The following is a 13131-nucleotide window of genomic DNA, read 5'->3' as shown; positions in this document are numbered from 1 at the left end:
AAACCGATGCCACGCATATAAAGGATTGATAGTGAAAAACTTTGTATTTACGGGTTACATTTTTTTTGTACTTAGTTTGTTGGTTTCCCCCCCGCACCCCTGATGAGTATGCTGGCTACGTACGGTGCAAAAGAAGTTCAACATACATACACAGCCAATGCTGCCAATGCCACCACTCCGCTTGCCATTGGTTACTTCCTTACGCTAGATTCCACAGCTGTTGCAAAAATCACTCGACTTCCACCACCTGGCTCAAGGTCTGTTTTACTCGTTAAACGGTCGCTATATCCTTCGGGGACTACTCTCAGTCTCATGATCACCACCACCACCACCATCTCTGGCTTTGGGACTTGACTACAGTAGTCAATTTTTGCCCTCCTCCATCATCCTCCACATGTGTCCCAACCATCGTAACCTCCCCCTCTCTCTTCTCTGATCTCATCTGCAACTCCTCTTCCAACACTGACTACTTGCCATGTTCTATTCCAGAACTTCCAAGCTGCTGACCCTATCCTGGGATATTCTTAGTATCGTCCACAAAGAAAATGTGCTCGAAGCACGTTGGGTCTATTTCTACTCGTGGTTTATTCGGCTATTGTTACCATTTAGCTGCTTCTACACCCCTCCCGCCCCCCACTATGAAAATTTATAGTGAGAACGCCGACACATCAGACGATCCTCTATTGTGCCAATGGGCACTGAAAAAAAACATGTTTTGCTGCAAGTTTGAATTCTTGATGAAATTTTATCCCAGGAAAGCCTCACGGAACCTCTTAGAATTATTATCACGAGGGTCTGTGTGATGATTAGCCAATTCATATATGAAGCTTTGTGTGCGTATATGGCAGAAAACCAGAGACAGCCCATAGATACAAAAGGCGAATGCATAGAAAACCTTTTTCAGAAGACCCCGTCAGAATCCTACTTACTGTACTGCCTCATATTGCAACCACCAGCCATCACCGTGAATCATTTCACATGTGATCTCCCACTCCCGCCTCACATTGGCCAATATAAATACTGTTTATGCTGCAAAGCATTTTGTGGGAAAAATGACAACTGTAATGTTTTGGTTTCGAATGGATTGTGGGTATATTACCCATCATGCCGTGTAGTGTAAATATTGTTACATTTCATTTGTTGTTATTCACCACATAAGATGACACCTAAACTGTATCATTCTATTCATCATTAGCCATGATCTTATGCACTGCTGGATGAATGCCTCCCCAATCTGTTGCTATGTCTATGCCAAGTCTTGCGATGGAATCACTGACTCCATCTCTGCAATGGACATCCTCTAGGGCATGCTCCATTCTTTGTATGCTATTCCGTCGTCAGTCTTGACCACAGGCCATGCCACATATCCCTTCTTGTTATGAAGGATCCTGCCCAAGTCCAATTATTTTCCTATAAATGTGTTTACTCCCTGAACCATGTGTTCCACTTGCTCTATGTGTAATGACCAGCAGAGGTCAAAGGTCAGGTTTGAATCCGTGAACTCTCGGTTTGAGGGGGGGGGCGATAGCGCTCACCGCTGAGGCCACTCTACCCACAAATCCAAAACCCTCAACCTCCTCCATCACGGAGTCTCTCGGGTTTCCTCAAAACACGTCCAAATCAATTAGCGATCCAAAGTGGAGGGAATTAGTGGTGCAACAGCGCTGGGTTTAAACGAGTCTTAAAGGAGAGTCACAGGCCAACAAAACAATTAACGTTTGGCATCTGAATGTCGTAACTTTCAATCCACAGAGTGAAAGGACACCTGGTCTTGTCCGGTTTAAATCCGTGGGTGTGGATAAATAGGAGTCAAGGTGAGCTCTGACCGGTAAGTGAAGGTGAGGGAGTTTGTGTAGTTGTTCATGTGAATGACGGTGGGAAGGTGTGCACCTAAAAGTGATCAGGTGCATGTGAGTGGGTGCAAGGAGGTGGGAGAGAGGGTAGGGATTGAGGGTGGGCATGGGCAGGTAGGGTTAACTGTGAATTCAGAGTTCATCGACAGGTGCAATGTGGAGTTTATGTGCAAGAAAATGAAAGCGAGTGAAGAATGGTGGTGAGCGGGGGGGTGAGCAAGCGTGGGAGTGAGGTGGCTGGCTGTGCCGGTGAGCGGGTGAGGGTGGAGGAGGTTGTGCGGGTGAGCGGGAGGGAGGTGACGTCAGTGAGCGTGTGTTTTTAATTTTAATTTTGGCAATAACAGGGCGTGGAGAATGGAGCATGGAACGGACGAAGCCCAGCTGAGCGGATGATGCACCCACCCACCCACCCCATTCCACGCTATTCAACATGCAAAACATACAGACTCATCACACATACACACAACTCACCGTACACACTCAACACATGTTCACAACATCTAACTATGCACCGACCACACCAATCCACCCACACATCATCCCCTAAACTTAATTCAATGCGCACTCATAGATACGCTCAATAGGCACGCACACACATGTACATCTTACCATTGTTACACATACACAACAACTGGCCATACGGTCAAAAAAATATCCCACCCATCCCTCATCCCGGAATGCCATGTAAATTCAATGCACACACAAAACCCGCAGAGTACACCAAACACAATCACTCACACATACCCACCCGTGCCCTAATTTCACAACGCAACTGCCGACGCACGGTACTTCTCAGACTTGCGGACAACTCCAAGTCTGAGCACAAACCACAAGACGCAAACTCACACAACCGCGTAATACAAACCCACGCACAACTCATCTCTGTAAAGATGCACAAATCAACAACACACAACCGCACACGCATCTCCACAAATACCACGCAAAGCACACAAACCTACACGACACAAAATGGCCACATCATTCTACACACTATATAGTAATATATTATTAAACTTTCTGAATTCTTTATATATACACACACACACATGTATTTAATTCTCAGAACGGATGAATACATAGAGACTGCCCATCTTTCCCTGTGCTCCCTTTAATCCGTTGTGACGGCAGGATGCTGATGCCCTGCTCTCCATTGCGAGAGAGATGCCAAGATGATAATCGCGCCATTCCCTGGTTATAAAGCGCTCGCCCAAAGAATTTGGAAATTAAGACTCGTTGTCCCCACCTGAAGAAGGACGCCTGTGTTGCGCCCGAAACGTCGTGATTTGATAACATTTTATTCGAGTTGTTTTCATTCATTTTTATTTTATCTATTTAAATTTTTACCAAAGTGACTTTACCGAAAAAACCAAAGAGTATGAATCCTTGCGGTCAGGAAAACTTCAAATCTAAAATTAAGACTCGTACATTAAGGCGAAGGCCATCATGCAAATACTGACACCTGGCATAGGAATGTGGAATTTCCACAACCGACTTGAGTCCGCAGACAAAAGAACTTACCACATCCCGATGCTGCTTTTCACAAGGCCACAGCACCTATTGCCATAAGGTGCAGGCCTGCAATGTCTCGCTCACACCACTGCTGGCGGAAGGGCGTCCACTATAAGGAAGCTCTATACAGCCCCTTTGGAGGGGATTTGGCCTACTCTTCCACGCTACCCATACGTCTAGGATGAGGTCGGAGTAACCAAACTTTACCCCACCACACAACATGCCAATTGACCGACTGCTTCACCCATTTATCACTGCTGGTGGTGGTGGTGGTGGGGGCGGGCGGGCGGCGCATGTGGGGGTGCATGGGGAGGGGGGTGGGGGTGTGTTTCGTAAACTAGCTCAATGTTTCAACCGCCGAACCGAGAGATGGAATAGAACCAAACGGACCTCCGGATAGCAAGTCCAGAGTGCAAAACCATTACGCGCAGCTGCGGCAATTCACTTCGTCAAAAAATAAAAACAATTAAGCGTTCAGCTTTTAACATGCGAGTAAAAATAAGCGTGAATAATGCTAATGCCGCTTCAACACGGTGTTAAAAACACACGAGCACACGATGGTCAGGCCAATACATTAATAGAGGCTTCTTTCCCCTGGGCGCGAGACCTTTCACCCAGCCTCATTAGCACCAATTGCACTGCTGCGTGAGTGTAACATTACGTTTTTTTTATTCCTCTAACATTTGCTATTTAAGAAGTATTCTGTTGCCAATCTTGTCCCCAAAAGCAATAACAATCTGGGCAATGGTATTGGTTAAACAACGTGGTTCCATAGCGTTTGAATTAGTGGGTTTGTATTATCATAAGTGGTTTTTTTACCCTTTCATCTAGCAACAAAACTGGCACCTTTTTTACAAGGAGTATACTGATGGTGCATTGTCTTTGAGTTGTGCGCCTTTTGGCATCATCTGGTCCAACACCATGTGAGACTAGGCTCTAAGAAAAGCTGTCTTGGGTGTGGACCAATCAATTTCAAGGACAGTGCATACATTATCAGAGTTGTGTTTTTTGTTTGCATTCTGACCGCAGGTATTGTGGTCAATGCAAACATGACTCCTTGTAAAAAAGGTGTCAGTTTTGTTGCCAGATAAAAGGGTAAAAAACCAATGATCATATTTTGCTACTGGCAAAGGAGGTTCCTATGGTGTAGTGGGTTTGTAGTTTTCGTGAGCAGATGTGAAGTGTCCTCTGATAGTCCATGAAGGTTTTCGTCAATTATTCAAGCTTTACAATAAGACAAATTATTTCATGATACTGCTGCAGCTGCGTTGGCAGTGGTGCACAAACACAATTAACAATAATAACACCGTATGGTCTAAAAAACATTTATAGCACAAACAATTACACATCAATCCTTTTAAGGCGGTGTCTCACTGACGAATGCGTGGGGCTTTTTGTTGTTTCTATTGACAATTCGACGGCAGTTCTAGCTGCGTCGATAAGGCAGCAACACTCGCACACTTGGGTAGTTTGAAACACTGCACCGCACGCACTTCATTCCTCTAAAACATCCACACATGGGCCGTGGCGTTGGCGTCACAGCAAGGTTTTCAAGTTGCAGGCGGTCGGTCGACCACAACTTCGTTTTGCGATCCGTTCTGAACACCGCCCGTTTCGCGCTTTTCACTCGAGCCTCTCGGTTTCATATAAATAAATAAAGACGACGTTTGCCAATGTCGTCTCGACCGCACAGTTTAAAACTGCTGTCTAATAATAATTCTTTAATAATAGATGATACCTTTTTGCACACCATGTATTTTTCCAGTGCACGCCAATAAGTGGCTCTCCAAAGCTCCCCCCCCGCCCACCTCCCCGCCCCTAAAAAATGTAACGGTATATTCAAATATTATTGCAGAAAATAAACACGCTCGGGTTAGTCACGGTTTTCCCATGCTATGAACCATGTACTGCCGGCCCTAAAGGTCTTGTCGGACAAAACGACGGACTGTAATCGTCAACGAATAAAAGCCCAAGCGTTCAAGAGCATGCCGTTTTAGTCTTATCCGGTGGCTTGCGAGGCACGGCCGCTGAGTAGCAAAGGTTGGATGGTTCAATCCCACGACAGGCCACGCGGTGCACCTTTAGAGCCCCCTCTATAAAAAGCGCAAGAGCCTCGTACACAAAGCTCGAGTTGTCTCTCACGCTTTATGTCCTCTCTCCGGCGCTACCTCCGCGTCTCTCCCCGCACACCGCCCCCACCCCCATCCCCACCTACCTCCACGCGGTTGTTCTGAGACATTTTCTTCTCGATGTTGACGGCCATCATTTGGCTGCGGAAGGAGAGGTTCTTCGTTTTCTCGATGACCTGCTGGTACGGCGACACTGCGTTGTTGCCCATCACCACGTGGCCCTGCAAGGCAACAGGTGACAGCGCATTTAACGTCCGCAAACAAGACACGTGACTGACGCTGGAAGAAGCCGACGAGCTATGAAGCTCGTGTCCAGCCCCAGTGTCCAGCCCCAGTGTCCAGCCCCAGTGTCCAGCCCCAGTGTCCAGCCCCAGTGTCCAGCCCCAGTGTCCAGCCCCAGTGTCCAGACCCAGTGTCCAGCCCAAGCTGCGGTTGGGATTAGTGTAACAAAGTGTGCTAACCACACAGCAATCAAGCAATTGACCACACAGTAACTGCAATATTCGTGACAATTACACACGAAGAGCGCACTTACACCATAACAACACATACACAGCAAACACACAATTAACTACAGTGACTACACCATACACCGCACACAATCACAGAGTGATTACACTCCACAACATGTACAGAATTAACCACTCGGCGATTATACGACAGAGTAACCACACACAAAGCAAACCACAACCACAGTGACCCCACTACACAAAGCAACTACAACGACCACACGAGAAGCAGTAACCAAACATACAGCAACGACACCGTAGTATTTTAAGAGACGCACAGGCCCCAGCTCTCAAACACAGCGAGGAATTATAGTCATAATAATCCTTGCATTTATATTGTGCCCATAATGTAAGTAAGCATCAAAGATCAGTGCAGAGTTGTAGTTTTTCCTAGCCTAGGTGAACCCCCGGATGGAAGCTGACCCCGAGTGGCACAAAGTGACTCATTAACGAACTGCAAATGGGTATATCTGCCAGAAGGGGGCAATGATTGCAATGTGTAATCTTGAGTCATTTCTGAATAACATGGCAATTAAGGATCCCTCCCTTTGATGCTGCTAATCCTACATAATGCACGGGCATAATATGACTTTGAAAACCCCCCGCCCACCTCCCACGCATTTCACAATTAGCACTATTCGCATTCCTGCATTTCCCATAAATATGCTAAATTCCTCTTCAAATGCAAATTCTTTTGTCAAGGCTCTCTTCCTCCTCCCTCACAGCTTAAATAGACACTCCAAGCCTAAGACGTGTCATTTAGACTCTGTCTTATCGACAGACATGTTCTTCACCTGAGGACGGCTGCTTGCGTTGTGGCCGAAACGTCGTGAGAATTATTTTATTATGTTTTATTTTATTATTTATTACTTCCCTACTACGTGACTTTACCAAAAGAACCAAGAAGACACACCTAGCCCAGTGGCTCTGACACAGCCATTCTGAATGCTGGAATAGTAAAAAAAAACCCTCCCATCATATCAAATTTGGTTCTGCACTTAATTTCGTTAAATTACAGCTCAGCGCCACAGCAAATTTTAAAAAATGTCAGTTTATCACACGAGCATTAATCTACGTGGCAGGATCAATAGGAAAGTGCTTCCCTCGACTGTGTAGACCCGAGATCACTTAAAGGGATCTCAGAGGCAGCTCTGTACTATCCACTTCAGTGGGCCATTTTCTACCACAGAGGGTTTGCACTGCTCTGCAAGAGATTCGAATGGACTCGACAAAGACGAGCACTGCATCACGCGCTTTCAAATGTGCTTCTGCGGCCATCTGGAACGCTCTTCCTTCCAATATGAGGAAGCGAGCTATGCACTTTTAAATCGAGATTGAAAACTCATTCATTTCGAACTGCTTTTTGTGTTTGATTTGCGGTCCTTCCCCCCGCACCTCCGATAAGCACAGTTGGCTACGTACGGTGCGAAAGAAGTTCAACATGCATACGTACGTACATACACACATACATGATGCAATACCCATAGCACAAGTGGGTGAAAGTGGGGCAGGGGAGGTGGGGGGGTGGCGGGGGGCAGGTGGGCGGGGTGGGTGGGTGCTCAAGGTCTGCACCAGCTTCGAGTCGATCTTGGCATCGAGCCGGGCGTTCCGGATCAGATTCACGATCCAACGCTCCGCCTCCTCCGGGGACATGTTCAGCTTGTCCGCGAGCATGCTAAACACGGGGGACAAGTGGAGGCACAGGGGAGTTATATCGAGGGATACGTGGGGACACATGGGGAGAAACAGACACAGATGTACACGTGGTGGGGGCTACATTGGGAAAACACAGAAGACGGACATGGGGACAAGTGGCGATGCAAAGAGATGCACAGGGAGAGACATAGAGATGTGACACAGAGATGCATGGGGAAGTACATGGAAGGGCACATAGTAAGGACACCTTTGTAAACACGTGGGGTATGCACGGGGACACAGGGGAACACATGGGTATGAAGAGGACGCGTGCACAGGGAGTGCGAGGATGCATGGGAGACGCACTGGGGATTGACAGGCACGAATGTTATTTGATGCTCTCTTTCGGCATTCACATTTTTGACGCAGCTGATGGGCATTAACGTCAGCCGACGGGAGCGCTGCCTGCAATGCGGCGCGACGCGTAGCGACTCCGCACTGTTTGTGGGTGGCTGCTGCTTAATGAGGACATGCTTTGCTGGAGAGTCTCAGCCAATGTTGAAACCGAACCAAGGTGCCTTATTTCATAAACGATGCACGAAGACTGTAAACGTTGGAACAACATCGACAATTATATTGAATGTTATTTATAAGGCATTTGAACAAAACTTCTCAGCTCTTCAGTTACTTTCAAAACACTGGACGTGGGACCATCACCTGGAGTGACACACAGCTGTGTCGACAAGGCAGACACGGAATGGATTTGACAGAACTACGCCAGACTGCACTGCACTTAACTATACCGGATCGGGCCAAACTGGACCGGTCTAGACCAGACTAAAACCTCATCCGGACAAAACAACTTGACGAGACCGGAGCGGACTGGATGGGAGCACCTGATGCTGATGCACTGGTGGATCCGGCAGAAGGTTTCGAAAATGAAGAGGCGGGCGTTCTCGATGAAGTCGTCCAGGCAAGCGACAAGGAAGAAGTCGTTGATCAACACCTGCAAAGGCACACACAAAGATAAATATCCCCCATATAGACTTCAATAGCCTGTTTGGGGCAAGTGCTGTTAGCGGAATGATGGGGTCCGGCACACTGCATGCGCGGACGTATTTGTTTTCCACGGCGCTGATGTTCGCACGCCACGTCGGTTTCTCATTCAAGTCGACCTAAGGGAGGTGTGCAACAAAATCACATGAAATGGATCGTTGCCCGTAACCGAAACGGGGTTTCAGTGTTAGAACCAACTACCACGCCAACTCACACAGTCACACACATGCACCCAAGCACAAAGATCCCCCGTATAGACTTAATAGACTTTTGGGGCAAGTGCCATGAGCGAGCGCCTATGAAGACCGGCATGGCACACGAGGGGGTGGGTGGCCAGCACCACGCCCGGCTGCCTTAAACTACTATATATATAAAAAATACCAGGTAAGGCCAACTGAGCCTTATAGCTCTTTTTGAGTAGGAAACTGGCCACACATGAGAGCTCAACGGAGTGGCTTATCGTGTGGACGTTTATAGCAGCCAAATACTCTATACGCATGCTTCTAAACGTGGACGGAAAAACTGGAGGACCCAGAGAAAAATCCACACAACCAGAGAGAGCATGCAAACTCCAGATATACGGGCGTCGGGGTCGGGATCGAACCCACGACCTCCTGTGTACCAGGCGAGGCAGTAAACATCTCGCCACCGTGGCGCCCTTCGTCTCCCTAGTGGCGATGTTTCCACACCGCACCTCACTCATTTGAGGCTGATTCAACATAGGACAGGCCCACAGACACATACAGATGCACACAGATACATACATACAGAGACCCACCCACATTCACACACACACACACATACCTTGATAAACCCTACAGCCAAGTCCCTTAGGACCTCTAGATCTGGCCCAGCCCAGGTTGCATGGTTAGTGTACATGGCTGCATGCTCAGTGTTATGCCCTCAGTGGACAGAACCCAGACCTGGGTCCAACAATGCTGCTTTCAGTGGCCTGGGGGGGGGGGGCGTGTGTGCATGTGGGTGTGCATACATCCCTCAGGGGTTATGTGTACAGGGCCCTGTTTGTTAGGGCGGACGTGGAGGTGTGGGAGCAGTAACGTAGTTCGTCCCCTCAGCGTTGTGCACGTCTGTGTGAGCGCATGCGATCATGTGTGTGTAGGCGTGCGTGCGGCGTCTGCACAGGGTGTTTGCAGGACAAGTCTAATGTGTGCGTCGTGTGTGGGTACAGACATCCGCGTGTGCAAAGTATGTCCCTGGGTGTGTGCAGTACAAGTCAAAGAAGATGTGAACATTTTAACAGGTTAACATCAATTTAATAACTTCTTTAACCCCATTGTTTAAGGTTTCCATGGGTGTCCCGGGGGAATCTGCGCCGGTTTTAAACATTTAGGCTGGCCCTGCCTATGATCCATCCTGGGTTTAACCAGACTGGATTGTGTGAGCTCACAGATCCTTTACAGATCTGGACACAGTCCCATCAGTGACCTTCTCCGGCAGGCGAGGCTGCGTTGGCTGGGTCATGTAGCCTGCATGCCCAGCCACCCCATACCGAAACAAGTTTGGCCAGATAAAGGGGGCTAAACAAGCATGGCACGAGCTAGAGAAAAGATAGACTGATGTGGTACAGAAGGATGTGGAGCTGATTGGACATGCTGATGACTGATACCAGTGGTCTCAAGATTGATCTCTATGGAGGAGACTTGTGAAGGATGCTGCGGGGTGTATGAGGCAGTCGCCCTCCAGCAACAACGGAGGGCGGAGGAACAATGCTCACAACAACGAGCGGAGTGGCAGGTGGCTAAAACACAGCAAGTTGACACAGTGCGGAGCACAGGTGATGCGCATCTGCCAGTCATCTTAGTCAATCAAACCACGGGACCTGGGTATGTTCCATAACCTCCTGCCAGCGAGCTTTCGACACTTCACGTGGCCTCAAGTGCACCTAGCCTGGCAAAAGTGCTGTGATGACATCACCGCCACTTAATGACGAACGGCGGTTGTTGTTGTTGAATAAGTGTAATGTGTCTGTGCTCACTACCAGCACCTAATTCTAAAGAATGTGCGCATACAAAGATTCCCCATGTAGTGCTGTTAGCAAACAGCACAATGCCCGGTCGCATTTGTCTCCCCGGTGTTGATGCTAATATACAGCCCCCGCACCAAGTACTCATGTAAGGCAGAGTTGACCTAAGAGAGGCCTAGTTCGGTTCCGATATACCTCACCCATGTCATTAACCACGACAGGGAATCAAAAGACTCGGGCGACCAAAGTTAAAAACGCAGTGTGCCAACTGCCACACAACCACTCCCCAACATCCATACACACATATAAATGTACAAAATACCCAATCGCACAAAAAATAAAGGCTCGAGCATCCGACCCACATGCATTAAGACAACTACCGCACACAACGTTACACACTTTGCCTACCCGCCCCACAAACAAACAAATGGCAACAATAAATTAAACGTTATCAACCTACTTAGGTTGAATTTACTGCATCATGAAAAGTAACAAAAAATGCGGGCAAAGTAAAAAAAAAACATTTTAACGCCACTTACTGGGAACCAATTACAGCTGAAATAATATTTACACTTTAGAATTTATGCAAGACACTCCACCACCACCAACCCCCCCCCCCCAAGCCCGGGCGAGTGATGAATGCGAGCGCTAACGAGGTGGTTGCATAGAAGCTGGCTTGCGACCGCCCCCGCGGGCTGCACGGTTGCATCATCATCATCATCGCCCTCCAACACGGGGGCCGCAATCGAAGGTAGCAGCAAGTGCAGCCAAGCTCATGGTTCTTTCGGTAAAGTCACGTAGAAGGGAAGTAATAGAATAATATAAATAAAACAATAAAATAATTCTCACGACGTTTTGGCCACAACGCAAGCAGCCGTCCTCAGGTGAAGAACAGGTCTGTCGAGAAGACAGAGTCTGTCTTCTTGACCATCAGATGAGTCTGTCTTCTCGACAGACCTGTTCTTCACCTGAGGACGGCTGCTTGCGTTGTGGCCGAAACGTCGTGAGAATTATTTTATTATGTTTTATTTTTATTATTTTATTACTTCCCTTCTACGTGACTTTACCGAAAGAACCAAGAAGATGAATCCCTGCAGTCACGAAAGCTTTACATCGACAAATGCAGCCAAGCTCTTGTAGTAATTTCTCCCTCTCCCCATTTGGAACTCTAAAGAGCTCGCAAGAAGCAGTGCAATATCACGACAAAAACGGGCCGTGGAAGGTGACATTACGGAACTACTTGCGAAGTCGCTTCAACGTAAGTCTTCAGCCACGGAAAGCAGCACCTTTTAAAGGCCCACAACGATTGTTTGTTGCATGTCAATCACAAACTTTGTGCGTATAGGGGTGGACGCGTTATTTAAATTTAGCAAGCAGGAGCTGGGATGTGTGCTTGTGACTCAATATGGCACATTCCAGTTGAGGTCTTATCAGTGATCTGCACACAGAGCATATATATCGGTGGTGCACCGAGCGTGGACGTTACATAAACAACTTCATGATATGTTTACGTATTTCATCAATGTGCAAAAAAAATCCATTAAGAATGTAATAGTCACTTTGAACCATTTTTTTGTCACCAGTTCATCTGATTTGCTCTCACAGTCTGGTTCAACTTAATCGATGCCATGATCTTTGACTTTTGTGATGCAACCCAGGTTACACTTGGGAGAATAAGACTGCGTTTTATGCGCTCATCTTAACAGATGTGCTCCAATCTCCTGGCAAAATGTAAATTTTTTTTTTAATTGCCAAATCATCTTTCCCACAGCCACATGGATGTTATGTGTGCGGTGCCCGCCGAAGGATCACGCCGATGACACAACTGGAATTAAGCAGCGGGTGGGAAAATAATCTCGCGACGATGTGGCGGAGGAAAGAGCCCAGGGCTGTTGTCGTACCGTCTCGCACTCCCGCAGCTTCTTCTGAGCGCCGTCAAAGTCGAAGTTGACATAGAGACACTCCACGAACTCCGTGATGGGGTCGCGGTATGTGTACGACTCCTGCAGCAAAAAAAACCAAAAACATCGTCCATATTAAAACTAAACTATGTTTTATGTTACCAAGTAAGGCCCCACTGAGCTATATAGCTCTTTTTAAATCCTTTATATTAAGTTCACTTGCTTGCTTGCGCGCTTACAACCGTGCAAATCTTTCGGTCGTTTTTTAACCCACTTCCCGTGATCCAATCGAGCTGACATTTTGCACACAGACTCGTTGTGCGTGACAAATTATTTTCTTAAAAAAAAAATTCCAAAATTTTCCACTTTTTAGGAATTTTTTTTTTTCATATTTAATTTAAAATCACAATGTGATAAAAATGAAACTCTTACTCAAGAAAACCAGAAATGAATAATAAAATAAAACCGATGCCACGCATATAAAGGATTTAAAGTGAAAAACTTTGTTTTTACGGGTTAATGATAGCTCAATGAAGTGGCTTATCGTGTGGAAAT

The 13131-nt window shown here is 47.1% G+C and overlaps 1 protein-coding gene across 1 annotated transcript in view; it reads right to left on the bottom strand.

Annotated features, from left to right (window-relative positions):
* Positions 1-13131, bottom strand: part of EIF3E (eukaryotic translation initiation factor 3 subunit E) — a 30979-nt gene that overhangs the window by 547 nt on the left and 17301 nt on the right. The window contains exons 9-12 of the mRNA XM_061549254.1: positions 12577-12678; positions 8532-8641; positions 7573-7675; positions 5578-5712 (exon numbers count right to left, since the gene is read on the bottom strand). Coding sequence (XP_061405238.1) covers positions 5578-5712; positions 7573-7675; positions 8532-8641; positions 12577-12678 — 450 coding nt within the window. The remainder of the gene's footprint in view (positions 1-5577; positions 5713-7572; positions 7676-8531; positions 8642-12576; positions 12679-13131) is intronic.

This window comes from Lethenteron reissneri, chromosome 10 (genome assembly GCF_015708825.2).
Source record: "Lethenteron reissneri isolate LAM-NWPU_2019-01 chromosome 10, ASM1570882v1, whole genome shotgun sequence".
NCBI classification, from domain to species: Eukaryota; Metazoa; Chordata; class Hyperoartia; order Petromyzontiformes; family Petromyzontidae; genus Lethenteron; species Lethenteron reissneri.
Note: the sequence above shows the minus strand (reverse complement) of the source record. Positions and strands in the feature narration are given on the sequence as shown.